The sequence below is a fragment of the Ostrea edulis genome, chromosome 1 (assembly GCF_947568905.1).
Source record: "Ostrea edulis chromosome 1, xbOstEdul1.1, whole genome shotgun sequence".
Taxonomy (NCBI): Eukaryota; Metazoa; Mollusca; class Bivalvia; order Ostreida; family Ostreidae; genus Ostrea; species Ostrea edulis.
Window position 1 is genome coordinate 50,861,919 of NC_079164.1, and position 23,272 is coordinate 50,885,190.

The 23,272-nt window shown below is 37.2% G+C and overlaps 1 protein-coding gene and 1 long non-coding RNA gene across 2 annotated transcripts in view; one reads left to right on the top strand and one right to left on the bottom strand.

The window, feature by feature from the left end:
- Nucleotides 1-1,738: 1,738 nt before the first annotated feature.
- Nucleotides 1,739-23,272, top strand: part of LOC125651036 (zip homologous protein 2-like) — a 58,732-nt gene continuing 37,198 nt past the window's right edge. The window contains exons 1-5 of the mRNA XM_048879637.2: nucleotides 1,739-1,830; nucleotides 8,393-8,504; nucleotides 8,646-8,710; nucleotides 19,553-19,627; nucleotides 19,899-19,955. Coding sequence (XP_048735594.2) covers nucleotides 8,393-8,504; nucleotides 8,646-8,710; nucleotides 19,553-19,627; nucleotides 19,899-19,955 — 309 coding nt within the window. The 5' untranslated portion in view covers nucleotides 1,739-1,830. The remainder of the gene's footprint in view (nucleotides 1,831-8,392; nucleotides 8,505-8,645; nucleotides 8,711-19,552; nucleotides 19,628-19,898; nucleotides 19,956-23,272) is intronic.
- LOC130051425 (uncharacterized) lies at nucleotides 18,147-18,922 on the bottom strand. Its single transcript, XR_008799822.1, has 2 exons — nucleotides 18,801-18,922; nucleotides 18,147-18,197 (listed from the first exon to the last, which is right to left on the bottom strand). It is a non-coding gene; the product is annotated as an uncharacterized LOC130051425 (long non-coding RNA).

Genomic DNA, 23,272 nt, shown 5'->3' on the forward strand with positions numbered 1-23,272 from the left:
CTTGGTTTGTCTCCTTTAGGTAAAAGTGTAATAATTCCATGTCTCTGTGTTATTGACAGAGTGCCATTTTCATATGCATAGTTGATAGACCTTACAACAAATGTACCAAGGTATTTCCAAAAAACCTTTAAAAACTCAGCTGAGAACCCATCAGAGCCTGGTGTTTAACGTCCCTCTCGAGAATATTTCACTCATATGGAGACGTAACCACTGCCGGTGAAGGGCTGCAAAATTTTGGCCTATGCTCGGCGCGTAGGGCCATTGAGCAGGGAGGGATCTTTACCGTGCCACACCTACTGTGACACGGGACCTCGGTTTTTGCGGTTTCATCCGAAGGACCTCCCCATTTAATCGCCTCTTAATTACGACAAGCAAGAGGTACTGAGGACCTATTCTAACCCGGATCCCCACGGGATTGAGTACTTTAGAGTACGCTGGTAAAGTTTCATAATTTAATACAATTTGACCGCTGTTCTTAGGTGTTCTTACTTAAATAGTTTAACCTACTAAATATATATCTGGAATATATTGTGTTCGTTTTCATTATTTCAGAAATTATTTTGAATTACAGTTTACCGTTTTATCCCGATCAAATTTAACTACAATACATATTTACATAAAATACTAGCGTATTGCATTTTTATTTCCAAGATTATGCCTCTATTTTATTTTTTAAATATCAAATCTTTATATTGTCAACTGAACAGTGAATTCCTTGAAAATAAATCATTATTATTTGGATTTAAATAAAAATGAAAGAATTATGAAGATGAATAAATAATTGTGGGATTTCTTTGATGGTTAGGCTACCGTTGTCATTTTAAATGAACACTGTGTGTGTGTGTGTGTGTGTGTGTGTGTGTGTGTGTGTGTGTGTGTGTGTGTGTTTTAAAGGCCAGCAATTACTTAATTGATTTGAATAATTGGCCGGAGGACAAAGATACAAAATATAAAATAAATCGATGAACCGAAAAAAAGGGGGGGGGTAAAAAAGACCCCCAACAACAAAAAGGAAAAGAAAACAAGAAAATTAAAGACCATGAATTCCGATTAGCTATTAATCAACCCTGAAATTAATTACTGATGTAATATGTCACATCGCTCAATTTTTTCTCCGAACAAAATACTGATAATTGGGATCAAAATATCGCACCCCCCCCCCAATACTTTTGACAAATATTGCAATATTATTTTTTAATCTTGTTTATTTAAGTGGTGTACATACAAATAAACAATTAAATTGCATTAAATTATGGAATTTGACCATCATACTCCAAAGTACTCTATCGTACTCTGTTTAGTAGTACTCTGATTATTAGTATACATAGGTCATATATAACTTATTTACAAAAACAATTGCCTGTGTCCTAGGGGTTCACTTCCTTGCCAGTGCCTGCATAGGCATACTCCTTTTGTGGACTCTTTGAAGATTAAGTTGTTATTAACATTCATTATCACCCTGTGGCTATGTGATGTAATGTTGAGAACTTTCAGGAGAGCTCATATTGCATTCAAGTATGAAACTTAAGAATATGTTTACTAATTGTTTGAAAAATTATCAATTTTTATTCATTATGTGTTATTTTAGTCTCGCTTTTCCAAGACTCTCGCTCTCGAGACTTTGCACGAGCGAGAGTCTCGATAGCGAAAGCCTGGGGAAAGCAAGATTGAGTTATTCCATTTGAGTACTCTCAGTACTTTGATGAAATTTTTTGTTGGTGTTCGCTAGCAAAATGTACGCCGAATAAATGAAGTTCAAGTTAACTTGTCCCTGTAAGACGCAGGCGCGGGAACTTTTGATTTCAAAGAAGAAAGTTCAAGAATATTGAGGTAGCCTAATTCATTTTTTTTCTCTCTCTCCTACATTAGCGCTCTTTCACTGTATGAGCTTCTGATTTTCGAGTGTAACTGTAAGCATGGTCCGTATTGAACTGCCCTAATATTTCTACGACATGACCAACTGATACCGATCGACAATTTGACTTATTTGTCAACCTACAAACCTCACAGATTAAGTGATTTACGTTAGACTATAGTATAGTAATGAGTATAGACCAACAACAAAGTAATAAATACTCATATTTTTTCTTTATTGTACTCTTTATTTGTTTTTCATATCTATAACTTGAGACAGATTTATCACGCATCAATTATGTAGCAGGCTTTGCGCATGGTTAAAATTAATGCCGATGGCCGACGCAAACGTCAGTCGGAAAACCGACACTTTTGTTGTGTTAGCACCTTTTGCAGTGTGAACCGTTGAAATATAGGTGAGTTAAGATCATAAATTATGTTGCTAAAGAGTTCTCTTTTGCTAAGTATCTAATTGTAAACAAAGATATACGATGGGTTAATTAAAGGGAAAGGCAACCCAAATCTCGGTTGAGATTCGGCTCGGCTGAATATTTGGACTGATGCCTTCACCGAATCTCGGAGCAGTCCTTCATAATTCATGTCTGGAAATTTACTTTCAGCTTTGGCCGGTTCTAGCAATTAATGTGCAGTTAGGTGACACTGCTGTTCGCTTCAAATCAGTTAGTTCACTATTAAACCAAATCTGTATCACAGACACTATTAATGCTGTACTGTATTACTTACCGTTTAAGAATGTAAATTCCATAAAATAAACCATCACTAATTTTTCCATTCAAATGAAGACTTCTATGGTGCAATATTTTATCTCCCAAAAAACTAGGTAAAGCAGACTATAGGAACTCTTCAATTCCAGGAGATAAAATATTGTGCCGTGGAAGTCCTCATTTGAACGGAAAATTTAGTGCCTATTTTCATTTTGGGATTTTTAGGTCCAAAAATAAATTTTGGTAATCTCAGGTGACCTATTGCAATTGGTTGTCGTATTCCGTCGTGCATTGTGCGTCAAGTGTTAACAATAGATGGTTTTCCATCGAAGCGATTAAGCAAGAGTTATTTCCCATTGGCTGCCATATTGTAGGTTAACATGCCCGGATTCCTTCATTATTCAACCAAAATCAGCCTTGTTATTCTGGTCACTGAGGTGGAGATAAAAACTGTTTTTCTTATTAATATACATTTGTTAATGCATCTTTTACTTCATAATTGCAAATATTGCAAAGATTCCCCCCCATATATTTCTGCCTTACATGTTTGAAATTGGTTGCCCAAAGAGGAAAATCCACCAGTTTGACCTACAAGATGGCGGCCAAGGGGAATAACTCGGGGTCAAAATACGTCAGGCCAAGATAAATAAATAGTCTGTTTCCTATTCCAACCTGGAAAAAAATAGGGTAGGTAGGTAGGAAAAACATTTTATTTTATTTCAACATTTTATCCTTTAAAATTCAACTTTGACAAGAAAAAAAATGAGAAAAACAAGGTTCATTTCTTTCTCACAAAAGGGCGGCTTACTAATGGCAGTTTTCCATGCGAATAACAGTCTTTACAAAGAGGAAGTACAGTTTTATAATGTTTTTGAAGATCCTGAGATGTTTCACTGCCACTAACAACCCTGTGTATTAAGTAGGGTCAACATCCGGTTCACATATAACTCTAAATAATATTACATTTCAAATCCGGCTAAATCACCAACAGAAATATTGTCTTGAACTTCATACGGGTCCGTGTTTTTTGGAATGCGGTTTATTGGCCAGCATAATATTGTAGTTTTGCAGTGTTTTGGCCATTCAGATGGACGGTCCTTCATGGTGCATCTCAAAAATTCTAAACAATGATTCATTGTTTTTTACCGTAGTCATAAAGTTTTCTCCCTCTTGATGTTTGCATTTTCCTATTGTAATTGCCTGTCACAGGGCTCACACTGGTCCACAATTTTGAGTCGCAACCTGGCGTGCGTGCATCGACTCCTACACGTTTACTGTTAGATCTATATTTCACGTGTATTATTCAAGAGGCATATACAACATATCATATATATATGTCTCTTATTATTCTTGCACGATGTATACAACATAGCTTTGATTAACTTTTATCATAAATCACTATTATTATGATATAGTGAAAATTGTATTTCAGCAGATTGCTTTTCAGTCAGTCTAGATGGCATTTCAGCACAATCATGGTTTTATTTTCAAATACTGTTTTTGGCTAAGTTGACTCAATTCTATTTCACACCAGAAAAATTTAGGAGTATTTCATAACTGGCTATCTTAAATAAAGACAAGAAATGAGTTTCTATATGTTTATAAATTATGTTATTAGTGTAAATGACATATAATACTCAGAAAAAGTCACTGATGACAAAGTTACTAAAGATTAATTTCTGTAAACATAACAGATCATCATAGTTTAACACATCACATTTTTCAAATTCTCTTAAGAATCCTGTTTTCATCTTGAAATCCAGAATGACAAGGTTGTCCTTTAGTGAATCTCATGTGGAGGGGAAGGGGCTTCAGGAAGTCTGAAATAAATTTTAAATGGCTTAAGATGATGTGAAGTCAAAAGATGATAGCATAGCAATTTCAGAAGAACCTACAATTTTGCGTTTCCTTATGGCCATTTTCCAAAGACCTCAAGAATGATACAATTTCCCAACATTCCTCCATTTAATAGTAACTGGCCAAGTCCAAAATAGGTAGCTCCCCAGTAATGACATGACTCGGGGTATCTCCCCAGTATATTACGATATGTAGGCAACTCGCACGTGCACAGTTAATTTCATTCACACCTACCTGCACATAGAGGATCAACCCTTTGTCTTGTGTAAACTGCTAAATAAACAAGACGCCCCTAAGTCTTATTGCTTCCATGCAACAGGGTATCCACTTTCATTTTGCACAGGTAAAACAGCCCCGAGGCTGTTTGGATGCCAACAGCTGACATTCAAGATGGCGCCGATATATCTAAAATACGAAATGTCCGTGTTGCATTTCCGGAATTTCTATCGCATTTTTTCCCTGAAAAATCGCAAAATGCGATGGGCAGCGCGAGCCCTGTTGCCAACAATGTGCTTGGTAAGCACGCTGCCATTTGCGTTTAGGATATATATGTATTTTTTCAAACAAGCAAGTGATCGAGATTAGGATTTCTAATAGTGAAACCGGAATTGTTTACTTCCGGAATATATATCGGCGGATAAATTTTTAAGGGTCGGCTCAAATATTTTAGGGTTGGTCGGGGAACCGGAAACACACAATTTATTTATCTTGGCCTCATAAAAACCATCTATTGAACATTTTTAACTTCTTCTTAATAACTACCTGTCCAATTCTTTTCAAATTTGGTATGAAGGATCATTGGGAGAAGAGGGACATAAATTGTAAATTTCAGGACTCCAGCACCCCTGGGGCTCTAGAGGCGGGGCAAAAACTGCCCAAAATTGACCAATTTTCAAAAATCTTCTCAAGAACCACACATATCTAAGAAAAACTAAATGCATGGTGATGTAGAGCAGGAAGGCATCTACCAAAATTGTAAATTTCATGATCCCCTCAGTGATTTTTTTTGGGCCAAAATGCCACCGATATTCGGCTGTTTCCCCTCACAAAAATTAGCTATTTTTTCCCAATTATATATATATGTTTTTCCCAATTTCAAATCTAGGGAAATTAGGCCATTCTAAAAAAAAAAGGTTACCGTATATTGCTGACAAAGAGTAAATACGTTTCTTTCGTCAGTTTTATTCTCCAGACCACTGCACATGCAAAAGGTTTTGTAAAGAATATATAAAACAATAGAGGCATCCATATAAGCAGATATACAGCGAAGTATATAGTTTGCAGATACACATCAAGCCATATTGTTGACACTTTCATTTTGACCGCCATATTATATGTAGGGTCAGGCTAATCCCCTGGAACTGACAGGTGAAAATGCCTGCCAGGGGATAAAGATCCTGGGTTGATATCTTCAGGGTGTGAAGATATTTAAGGAGGGAGGAATGTAGCGGTCAGCCGGGTTCGATCGCCGGTGGCCAGATAGCTCAGTTGGTAGAGCACCTGACTAGAGATTCAGGGGGCCCGGGTTCGAATCCCGGTCTGGTCCGTTGCATTTTCTCCCTTCCTGTAAAACACTTAAATAACATTTTCTTTAGTGTGGTTGATACTAAATTGAAAGTAAATAAATATTTAGGAAGAACAGGTAGTCCTTTACCAAATTTGTAAATTTGATGATCCCTGAGGTAGGGGTTTTGATGTCAGGGTAGGGCCAAAATGGTCAGTTATTAAATGTGTGAACAATAGACATTTTTAACTTCTTCTTGATAACTATCATTCCATTTCTTTTTCATATTTGGTATGAAGCATCTTTGGAACAAGGGGGACATAAAATTGTAAATTTCATGATCTCCGCGGTAGGGGTTCTGGCCCCAGGGTGGGGCCATACTTAGTATATAGTATGTATGCGTAAGTTTGCTGATACTGTATGAAATCTAAATGCATACTTAGGAATAGCAGAAAAGGATGTACAAAAAATGTTGAATTTCATAACTCAGGGTTATGACTTTAGGATGAGTCCAAAGTAATCATATCTTTTGATGTTTTGATGTTAATACACCTATTATTTAAAACCTTTCATCAGTGTATGCACTTTTGAGGGCAGTGAAGTTTTAATCACAAGTCTGCAAACTGTGAAAGTTAAAGGGAAAGGCAACCCAAAAGATTTTTACATGATAAATGATAGGATTAATCATATGGTAAAGATTTGTCATACAATTCTGCTGATATACGGTCTAGATAAGCTTCAGTACTAATTTGAAAACGTCAAAAATTGAAATTCCCGCTTATTTCTATAGAGGCTGCCATGATGTGGAACTCTTTTGTATTCAAGACCACAAAAATCAATAGTTTTGACGTCACACCGTCCGTTCCAGTTTTGATGAGATTCTAAGATCATCCACAGGTGCTTGGGTACAGGACACCTCTCCCTCCCCCCCTCCCCCCTCCGAAAAAGCTACACGAGTTGATTTAATTATTTTTTACTTGAAATTATTTCTAATGCATGTCAACAACGTCGTGCATGTTTACAGAAATTAATCTTCAGTAACTTTGTATTTTCTCAAACAAGCAAGTGATCGAGAGTAGGATTTCTAATAGTGAAACCGGAATTGTTTACTTCCGGAATATATATCGGCGGATAAATTTTTACGGGTCGGCTCAAATATTTTGGGGTCGGTCGGGGAACCGGAAACACACAATTTATTTATCTTGGCCTAAGAGGTTATATGTTGTATTGTACATAATGTTGACTTACTTATTGATTGTTGTTTAGTTGAATACATCTTCACTAGCCAAGGGTTTATGATTCGCTCTGCCTCTTTACAACCCTTGGGTGCGTTAGAATGATTTTCGCAATCTCTACCCAGAGTTATCGTTCCTTACACTCACTACACCTCTGTAAACGTCTCAAGGGTTTTACAAGATTTTTGTAAAATGGCACGTATGCTCAAATAAAGTATGGTTTTGACTTCAGTTACAAAAATATACGTAAATAAATAAATATTGAGCAGATTTTAAGTCTTTGTGACACAAGAAGCATTGATTTGGGCTGAAACGTAGATATTGGGTAGTTCTATTGCACCAGGCTTATAGATAGGTACATGAAGAATATATAGTAATGGAAAAAATATATACAAATAGTTGCTTGTGCTACATTTTCCAGATATTTTATAGAATAGTTCTTAGTTTTATCAGCCGTAAAAAAGTGAATCTACATGTGGAATAACATTGCTTATTTTGAGACGTTAACAGAGGTGTAAGTGAGAGCAAGGAACGACAACTCTGGGTAGAGATTGTGATTTTCGTAGCTTTGAGTGGCGTCCTCTAGTGGATGGAGAAAACAAACTGTCTGGTTTACATCATGTTCAACCAATGAAAATGTGTTTTTCAACTACACTTTGTGTGTTGTTTAAAATAAAAATAGCTGCAACCAGTGAGTTACACTGTTTTATTTGTAAATCATTTAGAATCGATAAACTTTTTTTCTTCTTACACGTGTTTTGACTCCTGCAGGGAGGGGACTTGGCCTGCATCCAATCATAAGCAGGAAATTGTTGTCACGAAAATCATGCTAACGCATCCAAGGGTTGTAGAGAAGCGGAGTGGATCGTAAACCCTTGGCTAGCGAAGATGAGTTGAATAAAACGCATTAGAAATTGATGTTTGCATTTGCACTGAAAAATAAATACTTCAGGGTCTACATTATTCTTGAAATCTTTTAAATTATTTGGATTTATTACTCAGATAAAACCGAACCGAAAAAACCGGGGTTTCATTTTCTGAACCAAACCGAAAAATGTCTGAACCGTGACAGCCCTAGTGATTCTGAATACCCCAAACAATGGTACATTTGAATGACTAAACAGACAAAAATAATGTTATGGGAAGTTATTATGTTTATATTAAAGCAAATAGTTCATCACTATTTACTGATTATAGTCTTTGTTCATTTTCTCTAGATGGGAGATTGGATCCACTGCAATAACTGTTTTCTAAGACCCGGGACTGCACCCATTCAGTTTAGACTGACCACATGTGGTCATATATTCTGTGACAGCTGTGTAAACAATGGTAAAGAACTGATCTTCACTACAATTTGATAAAAAAAAAATAAAGTTTTCTCCTAACATTTTGGCTAAAGACCAAAATAAAAAATTATTTGTTTTAAATTGCATACCAAGATATCTATTCAACAACTTTTTTTCCTTCCAGCAACAAAGCCAAAATGCCAGATGTGTGGATCAACCAATGTTAATGTCATTCTTCTCTCAGCTAAGGTGATTCATTCATAAAGCATCATCATTATAATTTTTTTTAGAAAAAAGGAGTATGGGATTAGTTTTGCTGAACCATCTCTTATGGGTGAGATCAAAAGTTCAATGTCTGACACAAAACTAAATTCACATAGTTTTCACCAAGACTCCCCTCCCTCCCCCTTAAAACTAACTATGATGATTGTTGAAACTAATCGTAAGAACAGGTAAAAACATATGGACCATTGGGCCAGAAAAGTTGAAATTTACATGAAAACTTCCTGACATAGGTGCAAAATCAAGTTTTTAAAATTATGCCCCCCCCCCCTCTTTTTTTGTAGGGTGGGGGCCACAAGAGGGGATCAAAGTTATACCTAGAGGTATATAGGGAAAATCTTTAAAACTCTTCTCCTCAAGAACCACTGGGTCAGAAAAGTTGAAATTTTCATGAAAGCTTCCTGACATAGTGCAGGTTCAAGTTTGTCAAAATCATGACCCCCGGGATCAAAGTTTTATATGCTGATATATGTGGGAAATATCTTTAAAAATATCTCTTGAATTAAATAAGCTAGGGCTTTCATATTTTGTATCTACATCCCGTACGGCAAGATCTTTCATATGATCCAATGTGATCTTGTGACCTTCACCTGGAAGTTTGACTTACTTTCAATAAAATACCTACTCAATATGTCCTGAACTATCTAAAGTGCAGTGTTACCTCGTTATATCACCGGCTTTTGTCCCAGTCTATTTTGGCATTATATAGAGGGGGCATTATAACGAGTTTGGTCATTTTAGTTCATTGATTTGGGAAAAAATGGTGTTGATCATTTAATATATTATTGTCCTTTTATTGCCGTCAACATACGACACGATATGTAAATGCATGAAATTGTTTTACTTTACTTCCTAAAACTTTGCTAAAAATGCATATTCTGCGCTTGTGCACTTGCAAAACACATAAATATATCTATAATAGTTTTATTTGTGGCATGGGAGGTTCTACGAATGGTTGACAAACACACATGTAATGACTGCAACTTTTTTCTGGAACACAGAAATATGACGTCGCCCACATAAATACACACAATAGTCACATGGTACACAAAATTTACAGCAGTTGATAGCAAGCCTCATCGAATAGAGATTTGGTTAGTGTGCAAACGAACATTGGCGGAGTTTGCAGTCGATTGTAGTTTCGTTTCTCGGTTGTTCATGCGTAGGCAATACTACTGGACAATTTCAGAGACAATTTTTGATTGAGTATGTTCAAGTTATCGAATTACCTATGCTTACCTATTTTCATGACACGTACTTAATTTGATTTCACTCTGATTCACCGGAGCAGACCAACTATGTGTAATTAGGGCTTCTGATTCCTGGTCGTTGGCATTGTTATCAGGGGATTTAGAAAGGCAATTTGACCTTCTGTACCTGAGAATGGATGGCGTTAGGCGAGGTTGGCATTATATCTAGGTTTTTATCGTGTATGGAAATCTGTTCTACACATTTCAATGGCAATATGCGGGGGTGGCGATTTAACGAGTGGTGATATACTGAGGGAGCACTGTAGATCTTTCATATCTTGTATATATAATTTTTTTATGACAAGACTTTTCATTTCATATATCTAGTCTTTTGACCTTTAACTTTGAGTTTGACCTACTTTTATGAAAACACAACCTATTATGTATATCAGGAACTATTTATAGAGACTGTTTGGCAAGGCATTGTGACATAATGGTATTTGATCTTTTGACTTTGGAGTTTGACCTACTTTAAGATCTCCTGAACTTTTTAAGGTAGGCCTTTCATATTTCGTATATAAATTCTTTTTGGGATTGAAGACCTAGCTTGCTTGTTACTTTGGTGATAACCTTGAACAATGGCAGGGCCAAGTGGCTCAGGTGAGTGACATAGCCCCTGGGCCTCTTTTTCTAAAATCATAATCACTATGATTGAAAATAAGGTGAAAATATGCAACTGGCAATCAACATTGGATTTCCACCACCCAAGGGATATAGTGCCTAGACATGGAAAATCCTCTAATAATAAACAATCTTGAGAAAAGGAGATTTTGATTAACATAATGCAACAGAATACCTTTTAAGTAATGAAATTATTCTGTCACAAGAAAGACGATGTATGTTTCTTTACTTTTAATGGCAGAGAGACAACCTCCAGGGAGGGTAAAATACTGTAAACAAAAATAAGATCCTATTACAACAGGTTCTGCACAAAAGATAAGTGGCATGGTTTATAATAAACATGTAATATGTTATTCAGAACATATCTACACATTTCATGCTAAAGATATCAAATTTCAGTAAATCAAGAATAACATGCACCAAAAGCTTTACAAAGTTATCAAAAATCTTGAATTCTAAATACACACACTAGAAGACTTATAAAATATTGATACTGATATGTGAAAACTTAAATGTAATCATCACAACCTTTGAGAAAAAATTTAAACTGTGAGCAATTTACACAGAGCGATTTACATATCGAACACGTGAAAGGTCAATATATAGTACGTTCAGAAAATAAGCGAGCGTGCCCCATTTACACAGAAAGAAATAATAACAGCAATGAATAACATCATTAAAGATCTATCAGAGATAAGATAACCATGAAATATCAATTAATCAAATTTAGACAATATAAACTACCTGCATGTCATGATATACTGGCTGCTTATCACATCGGGGTCAACAAGTGTACAATAACAAATATGCGTATGCATTCTTAATATGACTTGCATTTAACATAAAAGTTAATAAAGAGATTAAAAACTTACACTTTGGTGCCATGAAGTTGTGGAAAGTTGGAAGTCAAAATGCATGAGTACGGGTACCATGCCGTGAACGTGCTGGGAGCTTTTTGTAACATACAAAACAAAACCAATCCCGGACAAATATAAAAAAAAAAAAATCCGGAATCCAGCACACTCCCCTCCTGATTTTTATAAAAAAATCACTACATCAAATTCAATATGCTAAACTAGCAAAATCATACATACATAATACATAAAATCAAATATCAGTCATTATCCATGAAAATTGAGTCACTAATCATCTGAAGATACCAACAGGACAAGATCGACTACGGGTCGAACGAACACACAAATCTTGTTTTCCTTATAGAGTTTGATTTCCACTTTCCTGACAAGGAAATCGTCACTTGGAAAAAGTTTCGTCACTATTGCCATAGGCCACATGGATCTATGAAAATCCTTCTCTCTTACAAGAACAATATCACCGACATTCAAGTTCACTTCTGGCTGCTTCCACTTTCTCCTGACTTGAAGAGATGAGATATACTCTTTCGTCCATTTCGACCAAAATTCATCTGCTAGACCCTGAACCAGTTTCCATTGACTACGTAACATATCCTTGGTCCCAAACTGTGGAAACGGGCATGTATCGTTTTGACCTTTCTTGTGAGTCAACAACACTGAGGGAGACAGAATTTCTGGGTTTTCTGGATCTGTTGAAATGGGCAGCAACGGACGAGAATTCACTATCGCTGAAACTTCAGCCATCAAGGTCACTAATGAATCATGAGTTAGTTTATTCCTATCTTGCATGAGCATGTTATCCAGAATCCTCCTACAGGTCCCTATCATACGCTCCCATGAGCCTCCAAAGTGAGAGGAATGAGGAGGATTAAACTTCCAGGAAGTTCCATAGGTTTCTAGAGTTTTTGCGATTCTTCCATCCTCAACAAATTCTGCTTCAATGCCCAAGTCCTGAATTGCACCCACAAAGTTAGTGCCCCTATCTGATCGCAATAGTTTTATGGGTCCACGAATTGCTACAAAACGGCGGTAGGCATTGATGAATGCTGCACTGCTCATCTCATCTACTACTTCCAAGTGAACTGCTCTTGAAACTAAGCAAGTGAATAAAATTGCCCATCTCTTTTGCTGAGCTGATCCACCTCGAGTCTTACGCTGGAGAACTGACCATGGTCCAAATGTATCAAGACCAACAAAGGTGAAAGGTGGTCCAGGAGATAATCTGTCCTCCGGAAGATCTGACATCTTTTGAAATAGAAATTGTCCACGACACTTTCGACAAGTCACACAATGACGAATAATAGAGGACACAAGTCTCTTACCGCCAATCACCCAATAGCCCGATGCACGGAGAGCTCCCTCTGTCATGTGTCTGCCCTGGTGATGAATTTTACCATGAAAATGTCGCACTAAGAGGATAGCAATGTGATGGTCTCGGGGAATGATCACAGGCTGAGTGTTGATGGAAATAGCCTTTCCATGTTTCAATCGTCCTCCAACTCTGAGAATGCCATTTTCATCTTGTACAGGAGCAAGAGGAAGAATTTTGGATTTGTTTGACAAAGAACGTCCAGTTTGCAAAGAATTGATTTCATCACCATAAACTTCCTGTTGTACTAGTTTCACAATAAATTGTTCCGTTTCAGCTCGTGTGGGTTTGCTCTCATTGTGAAGTTTCCTAATGAATCCTTTCAGAAACATGATAGCTCTCACTAAACTGTTCCATGACGAGAAAAATGAAAATCTCTGAACCCATGTTTTGTGGCTGATCACTTTCATTTTGTTCACTGATATTTCTGGGCGGACCTCAGTATCCTCTTGAGGATTTACAAGCTGAAATTCACTAGATGGTAATTGTACATGTATGTCATTGCGCAAAAGGTCTGGACCCGTTAGGTAGGTTGAATTCACCAAGTCTTCTGCATTGATACGTCTCGTTGCAATGTCAGCAGGGTTACTGTCTGTTGGAATGAAGTACCACTGAGTCGGAGAACTAGCTGCTCTGATCCTATTCACCCTATTGGTGACATACACATAGAACCTCCGTACCTCGTTTGACAAATACCCCAACACTATCTTGCTATCTGTGTAATAGTAGAAATCCTGTGAGGGGATGTTCAAATGCTCTTTCACCAACTCTGCAACTGCAATGGATAGAACTGCTGCGCAGAGCTCAAGGCGAGGAATGGTATGACCATGAACAGGTGATACTTTTGATTTGCCCAGCAAAAATGAAACATCACTTCCCTCATCTGATATCAGTTTTAAGTATGCTACCGAAGCTATTGCGTCCTTAGATGCATCACTGAAGATATGAACCTCTCTACGCAAAGCTTCATGAAATGAAATTGCAGAATATTTGCGAGAAATTTGAAAATTCTGGAGATGCACGAGTGATGTGATCCACCGTTCCCATTTCGATTTCAATTGAGGCGGTAACTCTTCATCCCAATTTACAGGTCCTGAGACTGACATCATTTCCCTGAGAAGCAATTTCCCATACAAAGTCATGGGGGCTGCAAATCCTATGGGATCAAACAGACTATTGATCACTGATAACGCACCTCTACGGGTATAGGGTTTGTTTTCTGTCGACGCTCTGAACACAAATCTATCAGTAGAAATGTCCCATGATAATCCTAGACTGCGCTGAATTGGCGGAGTGTCAGATCCAAGATCCAATTCCTTGAGATCTGCTGACAAATCATCTGATGGGAAATTCTGTAACACAGTTGTGCTGTTCGAGACAATCTTATGCAAACGCAACCGTCCTCCAATTTCTAACGCTTTCTGTGTGCGCTTCATGAGATCAATTGCCGAGTCAGAATCTGGACAAGAAATGAGTCCATCGTCCACATAAAAGTTTTTACAGACAAAATCTCGGACATCACTGTCTGCATTCTCAACGGATTTTCTGAGACAAAAGGTTGCAACAGATGGAGACGGAGAGTTTCCGAAAACATGGACTGTCATCCTGTAGTCCATCAACGGTTGTGAAATGTCATTATTTTCGTGCCACACAAATCGTAAATAATTGCGATGAGTTTCGTCCACCTTGAAGTTGTAAAACATGTGCTCCACGTCAGCTGTAAGAGCTATAGCTTCCTTCCGAAATCGCAAGAGTACTCCCAATAAATTATTGGTTAAATCCGGTCCTTTCATTAATACGTCATTCAAAGACGTTCCCCTGAACACTGCTGACGAATCGAAGACGACTCTAACTTTTCCAGGTTTCTTGGGATGATAAATTCCGAAAAACGGTAGGTACCATTGTTCACTAAGTGTTGGCAAAGGTGGTGCTACCTCAGCATGACCGTTTTCGAACATTTTTCCCATGAATTCAACAACGTGTTTCTTCTTGACTTCATCTTTCTGGAGTGAACGGTCTAATGATTTAACACGCTGCAAGGCTTGAGTTCTGTTGTTAGGCAACAGCTTTCTATTTTCGCGAAAGGGAAGTGGTGCAGTCCAGCGATCATCACAGTCCTTCGTAACCTTACTTTCCATGAGACTTATAAAAAGCTCGTCTTCCACTGATGGACCAAGCCTCTCATCCTGTGGCGTTTTCTCGAAGATCGAGTTTTCTTTGATGGTTAACGTGTTAACACATGGTTCCAGATAGGTTGCTCTACCATTAGCAAGAATGTGAGTTTTGCTAACTGTGATTGTTTGAACAGATTCACGTCCATGGAGAGCTCCAATACAAGATTCACCAACCACAACCCAACCAAGAGGTAATTTGTGAGCGTAGGGTAAGTTATCACCGCCTAACCTCTGATCCACAACATGGTGTGCTTGTATAACGTCACGACCTATCAAGAGTTCTATGTGTACACTGTCATCAACTGGTGGTATGTACGATACCAAATCACAAAGATGAGGAAAGTTTTTCACTACTTCCGGAGAAGGTATTTCATGTCTATTATCGGGAATGTCTGAACACTCGATAAGAGACGGAATCTTAATCCTGACACTATGATCTGCGGACTCAACAACATAATTGTTGCCTTTTCTGCCAGTCGCGGAAACTTTCCCTGAACAGGTTGATAAAGTGAAGTTTATGTGTTCCGAATGATCATCAAAGTTGTCAAACAGTTCCGGTTTTCCAAGGGAGTAATTGCTTTGATCGTCGATCAATGCGTAGACCTTGCGAGCCTGCATGGGTTGGTCCTCATTGTAGACATACACTTGTAGAATTTTTGCGCATGACTTGCTACAAATTTTGTCAGTCCCACAAACCTGTGTACATTTTGTATTAACACCGGTCCGTGACTCCCCTCCATGCCGATTGTCATCTTCTGTAAGATTCTCATCCTTGTTATGAGAGGGTTGCTGTACATTTTGAACACGCAATACATGAAGTCCAGTCGGGTGACTTGTCTGATTACAAACATCACATCGGATAGTCTCTTGGCATTTGTTCTTGGTGTGTCGTTTCAAACTGCAGCAACGGAAACAAAGTTTGTTTTTCTTTAGAATCTCCATTCGCTCTTTCATGGGTTTCTGACGGAAAGTCCTGCACTGATTCAAATTGTGGTTTGTGTTGTGCACGGGGCACATCAATTTGTCCTCAGCTGTAGAGTTTGTAGAAAGTTCCGTTTTCCTTGCGTTCACGCGAATTTGGGGTTGATTATTTGCTGACTGTTTCTGAGAAGATAGTGTGCTAGTGTTGTACTGAAAACTCGGGTCAGTGCGCCATTTTGCCATGTCGTAGATGAAGTTGACAAAATAACTGAACGGAGGAAATAGCATTCCATGTTGATTTTTGTAAGTATTGGCGCGAGATGACCACTTTTCTTGTAGATTGGTCGGCAAGCGAGATACTATTTGGTTTACTCCTGTGGATGAATCATACATTGCAAGCACTGAAGAATAGAGCGGGTTGGCCTTGACACACTGAATTTCACTCAAGAGGTCGTACAAATCATAAAGTCGTTTGCTGTCAGCCGGAGTATTTGAAAGCTTTGGGAAGTTCGTAAGTTTGTTTCGTAAGCACGCTTCTATCAATTCAGGACTGCCATACCGAATGTCAAGTCTATCCCACAATTTGTGTAATGCATCCACGTGATTTCCTGCACTGGCCGTTTTTATGCATTCAGCCTGCCTGGATGAATCTGGACCCAGCCATTTGATCATGAGATCCAGTTCCTCTGATGGTGTAACTGCAAGTTCTAACATTACAGCTTTAAATGTTTGTTTCCAAGACAAATATTGGATGGGACTATCATTGTATTTAATGAGACGCGAAAGCACTACATCTTTTCTGGCCATCATCCTAGTCATTATCTGACAAAGTTCAACCTGCGAATTGTCTACATGTGGCATCATATTGACTGATGTGTAGCGATTACCGTATTGTGATCCTGAGGTTTGAGTAGTCACCGGATTTGGCTGAGACGGTAAACTCGAATATGGCACAAAGGTAGGCGTTTGAGTAGTCACTATAGAATTTGCCTGAGATAGTATACCCGAACGCGGCATAAAGGTTGGCACTTCGGTATTTAATAAGTGATTCGGCTGAGGCAGTATGCTCGAATGTGGCACAAAGGTTGGCGCTTCAGTATTCAATAGATGATTCGGCTGAGATAGTACGTCTGAACGCGGCGCAAAGGGTGGCGGCAAATCATACACATGACTTGTTTGTGATGAAGTTGCAAGCAAGGGACTAGAGTGTACCATGGTTTGCGTTGGTTGATATGCTGTACGCCAATTTTCATTCATAGGTGTGGAACATAAATTTGCCAATGTCGATAAAGGAACAAATGTTTCACTAGACTGCATAGATGTTTGCACAGTTGACGTGAATGCACTATCAGTGAATTGCACACGAGGTCGCACAGCTGATGTGAACGTGCTATCAGTGGACTGTACAGGCGGTTGCACAGCGGATGTCAAAGTACTTGTAATTGCTTGCACAGGTGGCTGAACAGAAGTGTTAGTGGAATTCACAAAATGTTGTTGAATAAATTCACTTGTCCTTGCTTGTCGAGCTTCAGTAATAGATTCTGTTTCTATATCATCTAACTGTTCTGCATTTTCCATCACATTCAGTGCTGATTGTAAGGCTTCGGTTTCTTGTTGGATTTCAAGTAGACTGATTTCCGCTTCCAATGCTGCCTTTTGGGTCATAATGGCAGCTTGTTTCTCGACGTATTTCATTTTCACTTTCGCAGCCTCAAGTGCAGCTCTTTTCTGAATAATCGCAGACTGAGTAGATGAAAGGATTGATCGGCCTGATCCAGATTTAACGCTTTGTCTGTCACAGCTAGGATCTTTTGTTGCAACTTGTGTGCGTTGAGTGAGAACCTCGGTAACAGCCCTCGTTACATTATCTCTTAATTTCAAATGTGAAATCCTTTCTGTTTCGCTTTCAACTGATCTGTGTTTTACAAGAAAGTCAACATAATGATCTGAAAGTCTTTTAAAATCACCACTAGCTTGTTTTATCTGCTTATGTACCATCTCTGCATCCGATATTTCTGGATATTCCTGAAGAGTGGATATTAGGACATCAATTTCCTTTTGAATATGTTTTATTTCCCGATCATATTTCCTGCATCTGTCCATGAACAACTCGGCTCCAGCCTCTGTGAGTTTCCTTTCCCGTTCCATAGCCATGACAAAGTTATTTTACTATTCTGTCACAAGAAAGACGATGTATGTTTCTTTACTTTTAATGGCAGAGAGACAACCTCCAGGGAGGGTAAAATACTGTAAACAAAAATAAGATCCTATTACAACAGGTTCTGCACAAAAGATAAGTGGCATGGTTTATAATAAACATGTAATATGTTATTCAGAACATATCTACACATTTCATGCTAAAGATATCAAATTTCAGTAAATCAAGAATAACATGCACCAAAAGCTTTACAAAGTTATCAAAAATCTTGAATTCTAAATACACACACTAGAAGACTTATAAAATATTGATACTGATATGTGAAAACTTAAATGTAATCATCACAACCTTTGAGAAAAAATTTAAACTGTGAGCAATTTACACAGAGCGATTTACATATCGAACACGTGAAAGGTCAATATATAGTACGTTCAGAAAATAAGCGAGCGTGCCCCATTTACACAGAAAGAAATAATAACAGCAATGAATAACATCATTAAAGATCTATCAGAGATAAGATAACCATGAAATATCAATTAATCAAATTTAGACAATATAAACTACCTGCATGTCATGATATACTGGCTGCTTATCACATCGGGGTCAACAAGTGTACAATAACAAATATGCGTATGCATTCTTAATATGACTTGCATTTAACATAAAAGTTAATAAAGAGATTAAAAACTTACACTTTGGTGCCATGAAGTTGTGGAAAGTTGGAAGTCAAAATGCATGAGTACGGGTATCATGCCGTGAACGTGCTGGGAGCTTTTTGTAACATACAAAACAAAACCAATCCCGGACAAATATAAAAAAAAAAAAATCCGGAATCCAGCACAGAAATATAATGAGTGTGTATTTTGTATGAATAATAACGTGATATATAGCCGTCGCCGGTGTCACTACCGTTGCGTCAGGGCCGGTGACGTTGCTAGGTATAAAAATGTAAACAAAAACATAACGGAAAATAGAGGTAGGTTTAAAGTTAGTCGTTACATCGTAGGGCTAGGGGTAGGACGTATTATTGGTAACTGTGTATTTTAATGTTAACTTAGAGAATAAATCGTTTATATTTATATTCAAATCACGGAGACTGCTTGGTTTATCTTTTATTATCCTAAATTCACATTCGGGACTAAAGGAAATATATTTTCCTAATTTACGGGGACTGATGTTCTCTTGAGAAGGATTTCAAATCCTTGTTCTACATCCATTCCCGTTACAATAGGAAAGAGAAAATTTATGACTGGACGGGAATCAAACTCGAGACCCTTGCATTATTAGTCAGATGCTCTAACCACTGAGCTACCCAAGCCAAAATCCAGTCCATACTACATAAGTATGAGTGATGGTTGCAATCATTTCATTTATCACACAGTGATTGGCGCAAAAAATCATGAAACTATTATTCATGTTCTGGTAATGTCAAGTTATGTTGTAGATGGGTCCTGATGTACAGATCTTTTTCACCAATATTGTGGAACTTATTAAGAGAAATACACAGCAGACAATACAGGTATTTTTTAAATTGTTCCTTTTTATATGACAGTAGTTGGAAAATTTTCTACCTTGCAACCTTATTTTTGTGTTTTAATGTACATATCTAAGCACTTCATTGTTCTTAAAGTTCTCTTTTGGGAAGCAGACTACAGTAACACATTTTCTGTTTAGTAAAGATGCATAGAAGAACTGATATTAATAGAAACATGAATGAAGGGCAGCAGAATTTAGAAATAAATGTCTTGTAATTATGTTACACACTTCTGAATCTTTCCTTAAAATTTTAGGTCATGGAATTTCAAAATAGTCACAGAAGAAGATACCTGTCACATCTAGCTACACAGGTATGATTACACAAAGGGCATCTTAATAATAAACACTGCACATTCTTTGTATACAGTAATGTTACATTTTGTGTGCACTCATAATGCATGTCTTTGGCTTGTACTGTACACCTTGTGTTAAAACCCTGACTACTATTTTGATTTTGGCACATTGCATGCAAAATGTCTTGGGCCAAAAAAAATAATCATTAGATTCTTAAGTCCAAATATTTCAACATTTTTAAGTAAGACACAAATCATCCTTGGGTGAAGGGGATTCAAGGTTGTTCAACTGAAGGTCATTGCCCATCTTGAAAGGGGAGATAATCAGTAAAAGGCAAAAATGGGGTGGGGTCATTTAAAGAACAATTGGGTAAAAAGTTGAAATTCACATAAAAGCTTCCTGACATAGTGCAGATTCAAGTTTATGTAATCATGGTCCCTGATCTTAGGATGGGACCATAATAGGGATCAAAGTTTAAAAGAGAATATATAGGAAAAATCACATTTTTATCTTCTTCTCCAGAACCACTAGGCCAATTTCATTCAAACTTAATACAAATTATCCATGAGTGAAGGGGATTCAAGTTTGTTCAAATAAAGGGCCATGTCCCTTTAAAGGGGAGATAATCAGGAAAAAATAGGTTGGAGTCATTTCAAAATCTCCTAGGGCTTTTAGATTTTGTATATAAGTTCTTTATAGCAAGACATTATTTTGTAATGCTTGACCTTGTGACCTTAACCTTAGAGTTGGACCTACTTTTTAAATCTCTGACCTAGTCAATATCATATGTACTATTTAAGGTAAAGCTTTTATAGTTTGTATATAGATTCTTTATGGCAAATCTTGTGGGGATCTGGGTTAGATGGGTCTTTTGTACCCCTTGCTTGTTGTAAGAGGCGACTAAGTGGGGCGGTCCTTTGGATAAGACCACAAAAACCGAGGCCCTGTGTCACAGCAGGTGTGGCATGATAAAGATCCCTCCCTGCTCAATGGTTGTAAGCGCCGAGCATAGGCCTAAATTTTGCAGCCCTTCACCTACAATGGTGAGGGCTCCATGGAAGTGAAAAATTCTGAGAGGGACGGCAAACAATATAAAATAAATCAGTCCATCTTTATTGAAAGACCTTGGTATACTTCAGTGTCTGATTATGTGACCTTGACCTGGAAGTTTGACCAACTTTTAATAAAAATCTTGCCTATTTAATATCTCCTGAACAATATTTACAATATTGAATGTAGATTTCTTCTGGCTAGGTCTTCATACTTTGGTTTTATCCAGAACAGCAAGACCATGTTAGTTATATTGGTGTTAGGCATCTGTGTATTGTGTGAATCAATTTTGGTTTATATTGTGATCCTTTGGGACTTGATTGGGGCCACTATATGGGGTCCAAAATTTTTATGGAAATAAAGATTGGTAAAAAAAAAAAATCTTTTAAAACTGGCATCAGGTGAACAACAGCAGGTGAAGGTGACAGAGGAGTTTCTCAAGTCCCATTTAAAATCAGCATTTTGCAAATTCTGTGGTTATTATCACTGATTCTCAATATAAAGGAGCAAATGCTGTTTTATGAAAGAATAAATTTCGTTCTGCATCACCATTGATGTCTTTTTTATTTAACCAAATGTCAGTAACACACAGGTCAACTATTTTTTAAAATTAAATATTACATGAATCTGAACGAAATTTACATTTCTTTCATATACGTAGCAAAAAATTAACATCTAACATTCAATTTAGTTCATATAGTTTTTAAAAAGGCTTATTTGCTATTCTCATTTTGATAATGTGTTATTCATTCTCAGTTAGGACAAAAAATATTGGGATTCAGCCAAAGTTGTATGATATTCAGACTGATTTGACCTAAGATGAAACTTATGTGACACATACGTCTGTGTTGCTACAGAAATTCATGGTGACCTGAAGCTATTGTTTCGATTTTAAATTCTGACCTCTCTCCTATTTATCAAACAAATTATAGTTCAAAGAGAAACATATTTGATTTTCCGTGTAATATGATTTTTTGGGTGGCAACTGTAACATGCTCTTCAAATGCAGTAGAATATCTGCTATATATCAGATGTGAGCAGCTAGAAAACTCAATCATCTGTTATACATGATATAACACTAACAGTTCACAATGAAAATATTCATTTTGTTGAGACTGATATATTTCAGTAAAAGCAACTACGACTTCATTTGTACCCTTATATTGAGAATCAGTGTACATGTACTATTGTTAGGCTATTCTTTACATACTGATTTTAACTATGGACTACTCCATTTACCTGATCAAGATATAGGGCTCACATTTGGTGTGACCGGTTAACAGGGGATACTTACTCCTCTTAGGCACTTAATCCTACCTCTGGTATGTCCATGGGTCCATATTTCCTCTTCTCTTAATTTTGTAATTCTGATATAGTCCAATCTACGCCAGATTGTACTGAACCTAGAACTAATACTTATCATTTCCATTAGTGGAACTCTTCAAATTAAAGGCGCGTAAAGTCCTGCTACCGGGACAACATAATGTAAACACATTACTTAGGCATACATAATATGAATTATGGTATCGAATACATATTATAACCGACTGCAAACCACAACACTGATTAAAATTCTAAAGTCAAATTTAGGAATTGATTATTCTTACAAGAAAACAGACGAACTTATTAAACTATGTGAGGAAGAGAAGCTACTAAATTTGCCAAATCTGACGGATATAAAGTGTCAATCGCAAGAAGAACTGTGAAGGGAAAAACCTATATGCACATCCAACACAAGAACTTTTCTTGTAATTAATGTGATGAATATGTTTTTAAAGTTATTCTGTCAGACTATGAAGACATTCTATTTTATCATACAATTAGGACAGGTTCATATGACATGGACTTTGTAATCGTGCACGTACACCCCACTCCCCCGTCAATTTCCATATTTTAGAACAAGTTATATACATGTATATGCCAAACTGCATTTTTTAAAGACGTTTATAACACTAATTAACACACCTAATGCGTTTCCAAACTGCATCTAAGCTAATTTGAAAATTACAAAATATTGATGGACTTGGGTGTCCAGAGAACATCGTTGTTTGGAATTTTTAAAATAGGTGTGGTGGAGTTTTAAAAACATGTAACATCTTTAATAAGATAGTGTTAGAATATTTGAAAAATGCAGTTTGACTAATGGTAATTTTATTTAAAAATACACCATGTATTTTAACTTTTAAAAAAGGGGGGGGGGGGTGCTATGACCGGTTTATGTCCCACTAATCTCGCACTTGCTCGCGAGATTTGAGCATTTTCTTACCAATGACGCACAAGAGTC